This window comes from Melospiza georgiana, chromosome 17 (genome assembly GCF_028018845.1).
Source record: "Melospiza georgiana isolate bMelGeo1 chromosome 17, bMelGeo1.pri, whole genome shotgun sequence".
Taxonomy (NCBI): domain Eukaryota; kingdom Metazoa; phylum Chordata; class Aves; order Passeriformes; family Passerellidae; genus Melospiza; species Melospiza georgiana.
In genome coordinates, this window is record NC_080446.1 from 8,835,491 (window position 1) to 8,852,926 (window position 17,436).

The following is a 17,436-nucleotide window of genomic DNA, read 5'->3' on the forward strand; positions in this document are numbered from 1 at the left end:
CCTCCCAGGGCTCTTTATCCCTGGAACCAGAGGGTGGGATTGTGCCTGGAGCAACCAGGGCAGCACCCAGCCTGTCCCAGGTGCCACCTGTGGCATGGGAAGAACTTTTGGGACTGGGTAAACAGGCAGGGAAGGCAGAGAGCAATCATAATTGTTCTTCCCCTTTTCCCAACACTCTGCCAGACATTGGCAGGGCCACCCACAAGCATTTGCTGCTGGCAGGAAGGGGCCAGTGTCACTGGAGGAGCTGGGCCATGGTTACCTCCTGAATCATCATCCCTTTTGGGCTCCTGCCTTATGACCAGCTGAACATTCCCCTTTCCCTCCCTTGGCTATCTGTTGCCAGACTCTGAAGATGTCTAAAAGCAAGTGAGAGGAACCTCACCTGTGGTATCTGCTCTTCCCACAGCCTCTCTGCTGCAGCAGCATGGAGCAATGGTCTTGTCTGCAAAATCAAGCTGAAAGCAGATTTTTAACTCCTTTATCAAGATTAGACCCAACCAATAAATCAAACATGGTGGGAATTCTCCTCCTGACACTAATGGGATCAGGATCAAGCCTGGAAATTTGGCAGCATTTCTTGCTTCATTAAATAAACCGCTCTTGGTTGAGGATATGTTGCAAACGCAGTCAAGGTTTGTTATGTTACTGAGAACTTTTGAGCTGACAGCCCAGGGAAGCCAGTCAGGCAGAAATATCAGGCACACATACAGATGCACAGATGTACAACCAATTTTTTCCTCCAAAATGCAGAACTGGTTTGTTTTTTTGGCATGCAAAACACTCTACAAGAAGGAAATATTGCTATCAGCAACATCTAAATGCATAGAACTCAACTCTGATTAATTCTTTATTTCATTTTGCACACATTAGATAAAATCATGCTCTGACTCAGTTCAGGAGTGTTGATATGGCCAGTGGAGCCCTGATTGCTGAACAAGTGTGGGTTGGCTGCCCTGTGCTGAGGATGTGGGCTCGTGCCTTTTTGTCAGAGACTTCACAGCCCGGGAGAGGGGAGCTGCTGCACACAGGGCTGGGGGTGCTGGGGACATCACAGTGGCACTGGGGAGGTGCACAGGTCCCTGTTGGACAAGCAGGCCATGGCCATAACATGAGAACCCTCAGCCCAGAGCATGTGTGAAGCTGGAGGAGAAGCAGCCAGAGCAGGAGGCTCCCACAGGATTTGGGTCCCCATTGCTCCAGGCACCCAGCAGTAGGACTTTGGTGGAGCATCTTTTACAGCGTGGTGGGAGGCTGCAGTGTGCACAGAAAAAGGGGATGAGTCACTCAGGTCACTGATGAAAGGTCACAACACCCTCAGACTCTGTGAGAGCCATTTATTCCTTCAGCAAAACAATTTCATTGCTGAAGTACCTTTGGCTGCAGTGACAACAGACCTGACAGGTTATCTTATTTACCAAGGGTATCGATCAGACTGGGAAGGAATAGTAGATGCAATTATCCAGGTGAGCTCGGAAAAATAGTAAATATACCTGCCACTGGGGTGCTGTTGGTGAATATTTTAATAAAAGAGAAAAAGCTGAGTCTTTGTCTACACTACACGGAGTGCTCTGGCATCCGAGGGACCAACAGCTTGTGCAGAAGAGAGCAAATCACAGAAATAGAACAACACTTAGCGTGCCTGCGTGAAGCCATCAGTCCAGCGCCCCTCCTGCGGTGCCTGCAGTTATAAATAGGTGATGGATGCCGCGCTGCGCGGACCGGGGCGGCGGGAGGGCAGGAGCGTTCGGCGGCTCCGGCCCCGCTCGCATTTGTATGTGCGCTGCACAGCGACTGCGGTGCACCCTGCGGGCACCGAGCTGTCCTCGAGGACTCGCCCAGCCCACGTTTAAAAGAGTTGTGGCATTTTTTACGCCGTTCCTTTAAATATCCCCCGCAGCAAGAGCTCCTTGCCCCGGATCGCTGCTCGAGGCAGGCGCCAGCACAGGAGCGGGGCAGCGAGAAAGCCCCGGGAGATGCTCGGTGCACCACGACCTGCGCTGCCTCCTCAGCACCCTGGGAGGAAGCTATCATTTGAATTTTGCCCAACACCTCCGTTCTGTCATGAGCAGGAGACGCTCAGATCCGATCTGGCTCCCTGAAGAGCCCTTCGTGCCAACGCACAGCCCAGCCAGCGTGAAATTCTTCTGCTTGTTTGGGCTTATGGGCAAAAAGTTTACCCTAAGGAGCATCAGAGAGCTCCCAGGCTTTCCAAAGGCACCACAGCTCCTCCTTGGAGAGGCTGCTTCCGTGCTGTGCTCAGGACATCCAAGGACAGGAGACAGATTAACCCTGTCCTGGCTGCTTTGCTCAGATGTGGAGGTGCAGGGGTGCACATCTGTGCCCAGCAAAGGTGGGGAGAGCCACCCACCACAGCTCCCAGGCTGCTCCTACCAGCACAGCCCACCCTGCAGAACCTCTGTGTGTCCAGTGCACCAGTGGGGGACAGTCCCATGGCAATGGGGAGCTGCTGGCACAGAGGAGAGCTCAGGGGCAGTTCACTGGTGGGGGTGCCAAGAGCCAGGAATTCTCACTGAATGAAGTATTACTTGGTTGGGAGGCACAAACCCCTCTTTGAAAGGGTGTAGTGCTGGCCACACAGTGCCATGCTGAGAGCCCAGAGGAGATGGGGTGCAGTTCCTTTGGGATGCAGCTCCCCCATGAGCCTGGGGCAATCCAAGACCCCAGCATGAGATGCTGCAGCTTCCTCAGGGCTGTTGGAGGAAAGAATCTTTCTGTGTGCAAAGCTGAAACAATAGATCCATCCCTGGAGCCACTATCCCACTGCACTGAGCTGGGATGTGGGAAAAGCTCTGGCAGGGTGCCCCAGGGCAGACACCAGCAACACAAGGGCCACAGTGAGGGAGAGAGGCTTCATGAGCTGAAACTTTATTTTCCTTTCCAGTGGGGCTTGTAGAAGCAGAGAGTGGCTCATGGACAAAGCAGCAGATTCAGCTGGGAGTACAGGACACATCCTCTCCCAAAGGCATAGCACAGGGATGAGTGCTGGACTTGCAGCCTCTCCTGCCAATCCCAGCCTGGGGAAGGTTCTCCTTGCCTCCATAAAGGGGGCTGCTCACACGTGGTTCTCAAGCCAGAAACCCCCAAATGGCCATCCCTGAGCCTGTGTGGAGATGCCCAAGGGATACCCAGAGCATCACCTCCTGTCATTGCCTCAGCTCTTGCCTCAAGAAACACACAAAGCACCTAAAAGTCAGTTAAATGTTTCAGATCACAGAAAGCTTCTGGTTTATTTCTCCATTTACCTCAGGTGGTTTGTCTGCCTCCAAAAAGCCTATTGTTAATTTAATTCCCTCTGACACATTCATGGCAAATCTGGTGTCCCAGCGCCTGGAACAGTTGTGACTCCTGTGCCATGGTTTGCTGTGTCCCAGGGACACCACACAGCCCCTGAGCATGGCTGGAAAAGGAAGGGCCAAGGCTGGAGCAGGAGACGAGCAGCTGGGCCAAGCAAACACAGGGATGTTTTTGCATTTGCAATGCATAGAGGATCTATCTTATCTCCCCAATTAGTCCTTCCAGAGAAAAGCCTGGAGAGAAACAGCTGGAAACTCTTTGTATATAAACAAGACTTAGTAAAATCTGCAGTTTTAAGGTGGAGGAAGAAATACATCCCTAAAACGGTGCTTACACTGCAAGAGAAAACAAGATATTTCATTTTGTTCTGTTCATTCCCCACTGGGAACCTGCTGTGCTTTCAGGCATGGGCAGCAGGAACACTTTCACAGGGCATTTACAGCTCCCTTGGCTGGGAAATCGCTTGTGGCCCCAAACCCAGAGCTGTTCTGGCCACTGGAGTGTGGGACCAGCCACGGAGCATCGCTAGCAGGGGAAGAAAAATGAATCTGGGAGGAATCAAACCCTGCATTGAAATAAGCTGGTGCCTGGCTGGGAAGCTCAATCAGCCTCTCAGCACCGGTTCTTCAGAGAAAAACAGGAAAGGACATCTTGAGTTTTACTAATAAATGCACTTTTCTCCGGTTGAAGTCGTGGGGCAGCGGGTTATTTTTAGCATCGAAAGGAGCCATTTGCTGTAAACTGTCTGCCCAGGAAGCGGAGCCCAGGGGGCCGCAGACGGGACTGCGGCAGCACCCTGGCCCCTCACGGCCCCAGCCCCACACGGCCCCACACGGCCCCACACAGCCCCACACGGCCCCACACGGCTCCACACGGCCCCACACGGCTCCACATGGCCCCACACGGCTCCACACGGCTCCACATGGCCCCACACGGCTCCACACGGCCCCACACGGCCCCACACGGCTCCACACGGCCCCACACAGCTCCACACGGCCCCACACGGCCCCACACGGCTCCACATGGCCCCACACGGCTCCACACGGCCCCACACGGCCCCACACGGCCCCACACGGCCCCACACGGCTCCACACGGCCCCACACGGCCCCACATGGCCCCACACGGCCCCACACGGCCCCACACGGCTCCACATGGTCCCACACAGCCCCACATGGCCCCGCACGGCTCCACATGTCCCCACACGGCCCCACACGGCTCCACACGGCTCCACACGGCCCCACACGGCTCCACACGGCCCCACATGGCTCCACACGGCCTTACACGGCTCCACATGGCCCCACATGGCCCCACACGGCCCCACATGGCCCCACACGGCCCCACACGGCCCCACACGGCCCCACACGGCTCCACATGGCCCCACACGGCTCCACACGGCCCCACACGGCCCCACATGGCCCCACACGGCCCCACACGGCTCCACACGGCCCCACACGGCTCCACATGGCCCCACACGGCTCCACACGGCCCCACACAGCCCCACATGGCCCCACACGGCTCCACATGGCCCCACACGGCCCCACATGGCCTCACACGGCCCCACATGGCCCCACATGGCCCGGAGCAGGGCTCAGCACCCCAGTTACCCACACACTGAGGCAGAATGGAAATTTTCCAGAGTAGAAATCCATTTTGATTTAGGTGAAATGTACATCTTTGAGTTAAGTCTCTAGCTTGCTGTTTAGTCTGAGTGCCTGTTCTCACCAAGGACCTGGGCTTGGAGAGGTTGCTTCAGCCAAAAGACAAGAGATAAGGGGGGGCAGACAAAGCAGAGCAACCTGATAAAGAAGAATTAGAAGCAAGTGCCACGCGAAATCAGTGAAATAAATATGTATGAACCTATTGTGAAATTGAATGCATATGTATTTGAGAGGGAGATAAAAAGGGATCTAGAGTTCCCAGAGGTACGCATGTCATTTTAAGGGAACAATTCCCACATGCGTCCAGTACTGTAACAAACATACCGGCTTTACAACTTTCACAAAAGTTGTAAAGTTTTGTTTCCCTCCGCAAATCACCACCTCTGACCCTGCCTGAGGCACATCCAGGCAGGCACAGGGGCTGCCTCCTGCCCCACCAGCCCCGGTGGGGAAGGACAGTGCTATGGGGTGGGGAGGGCCCGCTGAGCACACCCAGCATGCGGGCAGAGACCCCTGCACTGAGGGCACCCAGCATGGCAGAGCCCATCTCTTGGGGAAGATGAAACAGGAAAGCCTTATCAATATGATTGTCTGGCAAAAGATTTCGAGAATATAGAAACTATAAGTGAGATTGAAATGAAAGCAAGCTTTGAGATACCTGAGTTACTGAACAACGGGAAAACAATCCCTTACGCTCTTACCCTCTTACTCTCTCATCCTCTCATCCTCTCTCCCCCTCTCCTCTCTCAGCCTGCTCTGAGCTGTGGCTGGCAGCTCCCAGCAGGGCCCTGCCCCCAGGCCCTTTGCAATAAACCCCAGGTTCCAGACCTGGCTGCAGAGATCTCTTATCTCTGTCCATCCCCACCGTGCTACCCCCCCCCGAGCTCCTACACCCATCCCTCCCCCTGGGATCTCCCACAGGATCCCTGCAGCTGTCCAGGACCTTTCCAATCCCTGCAGAGCCGTGCTACCATGCCTCCTAGGACAGGGGCAAAGCTGTCAGCGGGGAACCCTCCAGAAGAGCCTCACATATTTGTAATTCCTTCCCAGAGCCTTTGTCCCCCCCAGGCCTGACCTTGCTGGCAGTGCCACAGACTGTGATGCAGGGCAGTCATTTATAGCACCGTGATGCTGCTGGGAGCAGAGGCATGCCCAGGCTCCAGCCCTGGTCTCCCTGGGGCCATGTTCCTACACTGAGGCTGTGCTGGGGGCCACGGCAGCTCAGTTCCAGACTCACCTCACCCAGAAGCAGGACCCTTCTCCAGACACACTTCCAAAGCCTCTCTCCTTCATCCCAGGGATCCAGGGTCTCCTGGCAGTGACTGATCAACTCTGGCACCAGCAGCAGCACCACAGACTCTCCCAGCCCCAAAACCCAATCCTGACTGGCCAACAGCTTTGATTTAACAGGCTCTCAGCAAATATTTCCACAGATTTTTATGCAGAGGCATTATGATTTTATCTTATTATTTTATAATTAAAGCCAAGATCCTCAAACAAAATAAATGAACTGAACTAAAGCGTCCAAGATCAAGAAGTTGCTAAAGCAGAGCAGCACCTTTCCCGTTTGGTTGTGGTCCAGGCACTTTATGGCAGGTACTTTGTGCCTGGCTGATGTTCAACTGACAGCTTTCCAAGCATATAAAAAGCTTATTAGGCTGAAAATAGAGTTTGTGACCATCAACTCTCAAGAGTGCTGTCAGCATTTCCAGCCCAGGTTTGCTTTGTGTACAAGCACTGGCAGATCAGGCTGCTGGGGGGAGCAGGGTGGGAGGATGGGGCTGTGTGTCCCCTCACAGAACCCATTTTGGGTAGGAAAGGTAGTTGGGAAAGGCTTTCTAATGAGTTCTGGGCTATTAGGAGGTGGCATGATGAGCTTTAGCCTGGCTGGTACTGGGTAAAGTGGTTGAAGACAGTCACAGGTGGAACTGTGTCCAGGTGCTCTGGGGTTGGAAACCTGGAAGTCGCCTCCATGGGAGAGCACGTGGAGGCAATCTGCATTTACAACCAGTTTACATCCAATGCTTCATTGGTTCCCTTGCTGAGCTTCCACATCACAATGCAGAGCAAAGTGCCTGCAGCCATCCAAGCTCCAAAGAGCCCAGGAAGGAGGCTGCAGGAATTCTCAGAGCCCTGGGAAAGCTGTGAGCTTCCTGAGCCTGCAGTAACTCTGAGCGTGGCCAAAGGACAGCTCCAAGGCAGCTCTAGCATGCAGGAGGATGTTTTACAGGATGATTTGTGGAGCAATGGGACAGAAGCAAACACTCCATCCAGCCTGGAGCAGTCAGGGGTGCTGTGTCTGCAGAGGAAGGCATTGCCATGGCCCTGCATGCAGACAGGAGGGATCTCTCCCTGTGCCCAGCTCATGGTGCTGCCTGGCTGGGGGCAGCCCAGCAGAGCCTGGAGTCTGCTGTGGCTTAAGGACATCACCTGGGCACCTGCAGCTGGTTGTTATCCATACCCTGACACCTAATACTTTTTGGAAATTAACTAATCTATTGCTTTAGAAATACCCTGTGGCTTTGCCGGGCTATCTATAATCGAAGTGTAAGTGGCATTAAAGCTAGAATAGCTGATGCTTTTACTAAAGCAAACAAAAACATCAATTTGGTGTTTAAAAATAACCAAAAGAAGCAGAGTACATCAGGATGCTCCCCAAGCCCTCAGAGAGCTGGAGCACCTTGCAGGTGAAACCAGGGAAGGGGCTGACACCTGGTGGGGGTTGGGGTTGACTCAAGCAGATCCACAAAACTGGTTCCCTGTTTAGTGCTTTTCATCTGAGACTGCTAAGCAGCTTTGCTTATTTCAATCCATTAGAACTAGAAAAGCTTTTTAATAAACTCCCTGCCAGCCTGGAATTGGTAGATGTGGGCCAATTAGACACATTAATTAGGCACTGGTTTAAACACAGATGAGGTTTGACTTTGTTTACCAGCCTCAGAGGAAGCAGCTTCTCAAAGTTCACCTCCAAAGGATTGGGAAAAAGGCACATTCCCTCCCTGTCACAAGCACCTCCCCACACAAACACAGCACTTGGACTTAGGCTTTATTTTCAGAGCTCCTGCTTTTTCTTTGCCTCCCCATGCAATAAAAATGAGACACTTAATCTCATAATGCAACTTCTCACTGAAAATCAATGATAAAGTACATTATCTTGCCTGCCCTGAGCCCACGGCTCCAGCTTGACCTTCCTCAAGCAGAGTGAAGTCCAGGGAAACACAAAGGATGAACTTATGGTTTCCCAGCAGGAAAGTGTGAAACTTTCCTGTGTCTCAGGAGAAGAGGACAGGATGGCTCCTCAACAGCCATCTGACACAGTTTGGTGCCACCCATCCCTGTGATCACTGCAGGCAGGAAAAAGCAGTGTATGAGCAGTGAGAGGCAGAGCAGGCTGAATCCAGCCTGAATTTTGAAGCCGCCAGTCCCACTCCAAACACAGCCCTGGCTTGTTACTGGGGGGTTCTCATTAGCAGATGGATCCTGCTACTCTTTTTCCCGTTGAGCAGCATTTATTCTACACCTCTGACCTTCAAAAGGTCAAAGCAAGCTCCAAAAGGAGAAATCAGTGACATCCCAATCTCTGTAATTCCCAGGGCAGCAGGGAAAGGCCATGCTGAGGGAAGTTCCAAGACACTGCAAGGTAAAGATTTCTTCTGGGATCAGGAGAAGACCTTGAATCTAGTCAAGGTCAGCCCACCACAAACCACAGAGAGGACAGGGCTAGCAGAAGGGAGCACTGAGAGCTGCTCATACTGTGTCAGCAGAGATGCTCCTCCTGTCCCCAGTATCCCCAGCCCCACAGAGGGGCAAATGCCACCCACAGACCCCTCCCTGTGTAGGCAGCACCTTGGGAAAGCCATGCTGTACCATCTCTGCCCAAGCACTGCTGGCTCTCATCATAAACACAGGTTTGGAAACAAACTGTGCAGGATTTAGTTGATGATCAGCTGAGATTGATGCTGCTCCTAAAAAGACTGGGCAAGCACCTTGTGCCTATTGTCACCCACCCAGTGGAGAGCATCTCCCAGGGTTTTCCTGGCTGTAACCTACAATGGCATGTTGGCCCAACATCTGCACAGAGCAGCTGCCTTTCAATAACAGGCTACAGCATCAAATACCACCCAGGGACCCCAGAATTTCATCTGCAAGGCACTGCAGGCCCCAGAACCCATCCTAAAATATGTGTGACAGGCACCCAGAGATGCAGTCATCATAAGATCTCCTTGCTCTGCAACAGAAGCTCAGTCAGCAGCTCTGGCTCCTGTCTCCAAGGTGGGAAGTCATTGCTGACCAGTGGAAAAAATTACCAGCACCAGGTGAAGTGCATCTTCATGAGCAGGAGGCCCACACATGCCTGGGGCTGGAGGTTTGACAGCATCCCAGGCCCTGTTAGGAGGGCTGAGAACAAAGCAGACACATTCCTCCAGCAGAGGCTCTGCCCCATGATTTAGGAGCCTGCGAGCTCTGAGATGTTGAGCAGCACCCGACAGCTTTGCTGCTCCTGATGGATGCTGGAGTCTATTTTTTCTCCAATAACAACTTTCACTAATCGTGCTGGCACAGAGGCTCAGCAAGGAGGAGGGAAGTGGCAAGTGGCCAGGGTGAAAAAGAGTTCACAATTACGGTAGGAAAGGCCACTGTGTCCCTTTGCTGGCCATGGCAATGCTGAGGACAGGGATAGACGGGGCTCTAGGAGAGCACGGAGTCACCCCCTCCTTCAGGAGAGCACCCATTGCACCCAGAGCATTTTCAGCAGACACCCAGACATCTGTTTATCTTATTTTTAAACTCCTCAAGTGACAGGGTGCCACAACCTCCCCCACCAGTCTGTTCCAGTGTTTCACTGTCTTCATGGTTAAAAGTTTTTCTTATGTCCAGTTCAAACCTTGATTGGTACAACTAAATAGCAAAGCATCTTCTCCTCTCCAGAGAGAGAAGCAAGATGGATGAAGAGGGATGTAAGCCTTGTTGTTTTTTTCACTTGTGGGTTTTATTCCCAGCCAAAAGAAGAAGAGTTTATTTTCCTGAGAGATACTATCGCCTGCAACTCAACACAACTCAGAAGTATCTTTCTATTTTTAAAAGTGAAGTATAGGAGTTACATAAAAGCTATGGTAACCAGGAATGAGAAACAGGGTCTTCAATTTGTGGGCTCTGCCTCGTACCACAGCTAACTTCCCTGCTCCTTGGGGCTGACCTGAGCTGTCCACAGCACATCAGTGCAGAGAGGCTGAGCTCACTGTCCCCCACACAGCACGGGGTGGACAGGCCCCACATCCCCTGTGCCTGCAGCCTCTCACCAATGTGCCAAAGAAAGCAGCAGAAACACTGAATCTGTTTTTCTTCCTTTCTGCCCTCTTAAAACAGCACTGGACACAGCAGGCCAGACTCTGCTCTGGTAACCAGCTGGGAAAAGGTTGACACAGATAGAGCAGACAGATAACACAGACAAATAACCCAGATAACACAGATAGATAACTCAGGTAACACAGATAGCTAACACAGATAACATAGATAACACAGATAGATAACACAGATAACACAGATAAATAACACAGATAACAGATAACACAGTTAACACAGATAGATAACACAGATAGCACAGATAGATAATACAGATAACACAGATAGCACAGATAGATAACACAGCACAGATAGATAACACAGATAGATTGCACAGGTAACACAAATGGATTACACAGGTAACACCTCAGTGTTTCTCAGCACCATGGGTGTGAAGCAGCCCAGAGCTGGGCAGAGCAGCAGGAACCAGGGCTGGCCATGCAGGGGTGATAGCACAGGGATGATAGCACAGGGATGATAGCACAGGGGTGACACCACAGGGTACTTGGCAACAGCCACACAGCCCCAAAGCCCTTGCTTTCGAGAGGGCAAGCCGAGAGGGTGTAGGCACAAGAAACTCCTCCAGCCTGGGAGCATCCAGGGGCAGCTTCGGGGACGGGGATGTTACTGCTGTCACTGGCACGAGAATGAACCGTGGCCTCGCTAGGGCTCACCTGCAACCAGGCTCTGCCCGGGGCTGCCAGGCTGGGAGGGCTCGGGGCACACCAGAGCCAGCCTAGGTGTGCATGCGAGCTGGAGCCCGCAGGAGCCGATGCCCGGGGCAGACGGGAGCCGATGCCCGGGGCAGGCAGGAGCCACTGCCGGGGCAGGAGAAGTCGGTGCCCGGGGCAGGCAGGAGCCGGGGCAGGCGGAGCCGGTGCCCGGGGCAGGCAGGAGGCGCTGCGCGGTGCCCGGGTTCGGTGCGCGGCGCGGGTTGAGCCGTGCGCGCTCGGTGCGCGGGGGGCGGTGCGCGGTGCGGGGCTGCGCGGGCGGTGCGCGGTGCCCGGGCTCGGTGCGCGCTCGGTGCGCGGGGGGCGGTGCGGGGCTGCGCGGGGGGCGGGCGGGGGGCGGCAGCGGCAGTGGGGCCATGCGGAGCCCGGGCTGAGCGCGGCGGCCGCCCCTCGCCATGAAGCGGCAGAACCTGCGCACGGCCGCGCTCATCCTCTGCATCTTCTCCTACCTGCTGGTGGGCGCCGCGGTCTTCGATGCGCTGGAGTCGGAGGCGGAGAGCGGCCGCAAGCGGCTGCTGGAGCAGAAGCGCGGGGAGCTGCGGAGGAAGTACCGCTTCTCCGCCGACGATTACCGGGAGCTGGAGCGGCTGGTGCTGCAGGCCGAGCCGCACCGCGCCGGCCGCCAGTGGAAGTTCGCCGGCTCCTTCTACTTCGCCATCACGGTCATCACCACCATCGGTGAGTGCGGGCAGCCCGGCCGGCGCGCCCGGCATCCCTGCCTCCCTTCATCGCTGAACCTCTGCACCCCGTGTGCCTCCATCGCTGCCTCCCGTGTCCCTCCATCCCCACGCCCCTGCATCCCATGTCCCTCCATGTCCCCGTGCCCCATCCTTCTCCAGCCCCACGCCTCAGTACCCCGGGAGCTCCAGGGCAGGCTGGGGGTGCCTGCTCGGCAGAGGCAGGTGTCACCCTTGCAAGGCTGGGACATCTCTGACCCTGTGGGACCCCAGTGCCCATGGTGGGCGAGGAGACCCATGGGCAGGCTGGGGCCACCCTGTGCTGGGGGTGCTGCCGTGGCTGGGGCTGAAGACACGACATTGTCCCAGGGAGGCAGCAGCCTGGGGAGCTCCTGCAGGAACCTTTGGAGCAGGAGCTGCCAAAGTTGGCAGCGGTGTGGGAGGGCAGAGGCAGGGGCCGTGTCTGTCCCCTGTGCTGGCTCTAGCCAGTGAGCTGCGTGAAGAGCTGGGCAAGAATTGTTGGCTTCTTTGCTGGCTCAGAACTCTGGGTGTTTGGCTGTGTGAGATCTGCTTCACGGAGCCAAGAGAGCCACGAGCCAGTGCCTGCTGCTCTGCCTGCACAGAACCCTGCAGAGACATGGGTATCAGCCTGGAGGGGAGTGATTGAATCACATTAAACTCCTCTGTAGACCCACTTATCCATACTAGAGCCCAGTGCCTTGGTTTGTCCGCTTCAATTTTGCAAGAGGATGAAACTAAATTGAATGAGGGTTGCCTTAATTGAGGTGAGATTAGTCACAAGGGAGTTGAGCATTGTTTAATGAATCCACTTTGATTAATTCATGCACCCTTGGCATCCCGTGGGGGTAGACAGGGATCCTGTGCTCGTGTCGCTGCCTGTGCTGGAATTTCAGCAGATGTGTTTCGGAGGCAGGAATCTGAGGCCAAATCCTGCCCTGGCACAGCCAGCAGCCTCCTCCTGTTCTTCAGGACAGGACTTCAGCCTTCCCAAAGGGCTTGGGATGGTTGAAATACCTCTGGTAGCTGGAAGCATCATCCCTCAGGACAAGGGTTGATGGGATGAGCTGCACTGTGTTACCAGAGGACAAGAGGTGGAAGAGGGACAGGTATCTTGCCTGTGCTCCCATGGGGTGTGGTGTGGGGTTTGTGCAGCTGGGAACACACATGGTCAGCAAACCACGGTGGGCTCAGGGCATGGCTCAGGTCAGACCCCAGCAGGAGGGGAAGATGAACAGCTTCAGCAAAATTCCCCATCATCACCTGACAGGTTATAGCTTCATTTACATGATTTTCCTGTTGGCTGTGACAAACAATGGCTGTGCTTATCACACACCCCCTGTGATAAATAATTTGAGCCCAGGTGCCGTATTTCTCAATCACTGACATGTTAGATCTCTTTATATTGGGCTGTGCTCCAAATCTCAGTTTTAATGTTGTTGTATCTGTGTTTACTCTTTCTAATTCCCTTTGTCATTTCAAAACCATCAGTCAAACACTCCTTCAATGGTCTCTCAGGGTATAACAATTGTTTTTCCACTTACTGCTCTTGTGGATCATTATCTTTACATCCTCATTGCTGTCATTGTATTATCTTGTAGCCTGGGACCTGGTGATTGCACTCAGTTATTAAGCTTGGATCTGACTGGGAGGTTTTGCCACTGCAGTCTCCCGCCTGCTCTCTATTTCATGAAATGTGGCATGCAGGCATTAAATCCATCATTTTTTGTTGTGTGAATTTGTGAACAGAGAGAGCAATTAGAAGCTGGTCCCTTGCTGCCTGCTGGCACTTGTGAGCACAGCATGGTGAAGGACAATGCTGTCCTCAGCCCCTCAGCCCTGTCCCATGCAGGAGTTTCCTGGAGCAGGAGGTGTGCTCAGGAGCCCAGGATAACATGGTTATCCTCCTCTGGTCCTTCCATCAGTGGGTGCAACACCTTCCCCAAGTATCCTGGAAATCCACGGGCAGCAAGGACTGAGGTGAAGCCAAGTCACCACTTAAGACTGTGGGGTAACAAGAGGGTGTTTTTCCCCATGCTCCCCATGCAAAAGTCACACACATTCCTGCAGAAAGTGAAAATACAAATAGCTGTTTGTGGCAGGCCTGGCAGTAGCGCAGGAAGGAGCTGGCACTGTTCTGCAGGCACTTTCAGAAGGGAAGTTTCAGACCCTGGTAGTTTCTTGTAGAAGTGACTCAAAAGAAAGGCTCAGATGCCTTTGGATGCCTTTGGATGCTGTTACTCCCCACGCCACGTGACTCCCTTGCTCTGATTTTGTTACTCATTCTGAGGTCAGGGGCCACCAATTTCTGCTAAGCTGCTGTAATTGAGGTGGGCACGGAATCACTGGAGCCTGGAACATGCAGTGAATACCTCAGTGTGCCTCACAGTGTAATTGTGTGTGTCCTTGAGTCACAGCTCTGAAACTTGGGCCAAGGTGGAGAAATTAAATCTCAGAAGGCGTTCAAGGAGAACCTCGTTGTCCTGGAGCTCCTTGTCCCCAGGAAAAGGGCTGACAGGGCTGTAGTGGCATAAATGCTCCCTACCCTGCATCTAAACCAGCACAGCCCCTCCTCCCCAACAGGCCAGTGGTGCTTTAGGTCTGAGTTTTAGTCACACTGGAGTAAATCTGGAATGGGTCTGCAGAAGTCCTTCCAGACTCAGCTGCTCCTGTGGGGACTGTCCCTATAGCACAGGGGTGCAGGGTTGCACACAGCAAGTGCTCATAGAGATGAGACTCAAATGTTTGTGACACTGGATGGCTTGGGAGGAGGAGGAGGAGGTGACAAGGGAGGTGGCAATGCCCCTGCAAGGGCAGCTGTGGATGGTCCTGGCTGGGTGTGTTTCTCCCCACAGGGTGATCTGGCCCTGTTGGTCTCAGCATCTTGCACAGCCTCTGTTCCCCCTCGCTGTGGGGTTCAGGTTACCCTGCACACCTGGCACAGCATCCTGGTCTCTGAATTATTCATGAGCTGCAGGAGGCTTGCAGACCCCAGTCCAGCTCTAGGCCTTCTCTTGGCCTCTGTGACACTGGGGGCTATCAGGAGGGTACCTTCTCTCTTTAGGGGTCAAATGAGGTTCTGCCTACACAAATGTGCCATCATCCCAAAGGATGGGCATCCATGGCCCCATTAGCATTGCCTACAGATCTGTTATTGAGTTCCATTCTTCCCCCAGTTCCATTTTTCTACTGCTCCTCTTGTTCACAGGGCAGCCTTGATGGAAACCCCAGTGAGGGTCTGATGCCACCTTTCCTCTTCCCTGTGTCCTTGACAGGTTATGGACACGCTGCTCCAGGCACAGATGCTGGCAAAGTCTTCTGCATGTTCTACGCCATCCTGGGCATCCCCCTGACGCTGGTCATGTTCCAGAGCCTGGGGGAGCGCATGAACACCGTCGTGAGGCTGCTGCTCAAGAAGATCAAGAAGTGTCTGGGCATGAGGACAACCCATGTGTCCATGGAGAACATGGTCCTGGTGGGCTTTCTGTCCTGCATGGGCACCCTGTGCATCGGCGCCGCAGCCTTCTCTTATTTCGAGGGCTGGACTTTCTTCCACGCCTACTACTACTGCTTCATCACCTTGACCACTATTGGCTTTGGAGACTTTGTGGCTCTGCAGAAGAACGAGGCTTTGCAGAAGAAGCCCCCGTACGTGGCTTTCAGCTTCATGTACATCCTGGTGGGCCTGACGGTCATCGGCGCCTTCCTCAACCTGGTGGTGCTGCGCTTCCTCACCATGAACTCGGAGGACGAGCGGCGCGACGCCGAGGAGCGAGCCTCGCTCAGGAGAGCCCGCAACAACATCCACCTCAAGCCCAAAGAGGACAGCCGCAGCAGCAACGCCATTTTTCTCCCCGCAGAGGACAGGACGAGCCAGATGAACCTGATCCCGCTGGTGCAGGAGGAGGCCGAGAGGCAGCGGCGGCAGTCGGCCGTGTCTGCGGCCGAGGTGCCGTCCTTCTGCACCTGCCTGTGCTACAGGCCCCAGGTGTGCGGCAGCCCGGCGCCCTCCCACCCCGAGACCCTGAGCTGCCACACCAACCCCGTGTACTACAACTCCATTTCCTACAAAATCGACGAGGTGTCCCTGAGCACGCGGGGGCAGACCGGCTCTTCCCCGGGGAGCACTTTGTCCTCCAGCAGCCCCCGCTGCCGGCAGCACCCCCGGCTGCGGAGGAGATCCATCTAGGAGCGTGTGCTGAGCCACACTCAGTGCTCCAGTCTTACCATGCTGATAAATTAAGAACAGAGATGTCAGGTTCTTCTTACTCATTTCTTCTGTTCCTCTCCCTGCCCCCAGCAGGAGCCTCTAAATCCTGTTGGGAAATAATGATTCCTTTTTTGCAGGCACTGAGTGACATTGTTAGTTTTTCTTTGTTTTTTTCCTCCCAAGTAGGGAGGAAAACATTTGGGACTGGCAAGAGCCCCCTCCTCACACCCCAATGTGAATTCCCCCCCCTCCCACCCCAGTGAGCTGCAGCTTTGCTGTCCCACCTCCCTGCTCCCCAAAGGCTGCATTGCTGCCCTCCCACCCTGCTGAGCCTTGCCTGTGCCTGCTGCCACATGACTCTTGCTCCATGGGCTGGGCTGCATTTGCTGACAGTGTCAAAAGCAAAGTGTGTGTGAGCAAGCCTTGCAAGGCTGGGGAGTACCAAGTTGTCCCCTGGCCCCAGGTGCAGCTAAGTCAGTGGCACAGAGTAGGATTGCAGCTGATGGGTGGGCAGGAGGGAATGGGCTGCAGTCCTGAAGCTCAGCACATGGGGACAGCTTCATGGAGGAACTTCACCTCCTGTGAGCAGCCCTTTGGGTCTGAGCTCAGGTTTGTGGCTGGCTCAGTGCTTTTGGAAGCTGGAGGCCCATGCACTCACCCACTTGCCCACCAGCACACCTTGTCTCTTACACCTCCCCACCATGGCTAGATCCTCCTGGCTGAAATGGCTGGAGGGACAGTGTGCCCCATTCCCAGGGGAAGCGGAACTCCTCCAGTCCAGCCCAGCCCAGCCCCAGCTCCCCTCCATGCTGAGCCCAGGCTGTACTGAGGGCAGCCCCAAGGAGAGCCTCCTGAACTGCAGTCACCTGCTAACAGCTTGGTCCTAAGCAGATTTTTTTTTCTTAGCTAAAATCACCCCTTCATTCCTTCCCCACCTTTCCTCCAGCTGGCAGCCCAGCAGCTGTGCTGGCTCCTCACCTCCTCCCAGTCCCTGTGAGCCCGTGGGTTTGTGCTTGCTGCTGCTGGGGTTATCTGAGGTGGGGGTGTCCCATCTCCTCGTTCATCCCCGTGTGGGATGTGGTACCTGCACAGCCACACCTGGGCAGCTCTTTCCAGCTGGTGACCCCAGCGTGGCCTTTATCCTGTCTCATCTGCATGAAAGCAGGGCTCTGACAGTGGTAGGAGCTCTATTGATTTTTTTTCCCTCCAATAATAGACATTTTAACTCTCAGTTCTATTTCAAATACCCTCTGAGGGGGTTTTTGTGGAGAAACAGCCCCTTTTCCTGGTGGGGAAAGCATGCAGAGTTGCCAGCGTTGCAAAGGTCTCAGGGCAGGCTTTGCTCTCTCCTCCTTTTGTTCTGGGTGGCAGCTTAATAAAAGGTGAATCCATCATGTGGTGCTTGATTATTTGTCACAAGGACGAGCAAAGGGATGTGTCCAAGCCCCAAACCCCAAATCCCTGTGGGCACTCAGGCAGA

At 54.4% G+C, this 17,436-nt stretch overlaps 1 protein-coding gene across 1 annotated transcript; it reads left to right on the top strand.

The window, feature by feature from the left end:
- The first annotated feature begins 11,381 nt into the window (after nucleotides 1-11,381).
- KCNK15 (potassium two pore domain channel subfamily K member 15) lies at nucleotides 11,382-17,350 on the top strand. Its single transcript, XM_058036168.1, has 2 exons — nucleotides 11,382-11,729; nucleotides 15,022-17,350. The coding sequence occupies exons 1-2, from the start codon at nucleotides 11,447-11,449 to the stop codon at nucleotides 15,933-15,935; spliced, it is 1,197 nt and encodes a 398-aa protein (XP_057892151.1). The 5' UTR covers nucleotides 11,382-11,446; the 3' UTR covers nucleotides 15,936-17,350.
- The last annotated feature ends 86 nt before the right edge of the window (nucleotides 17,351-17,436 follow it).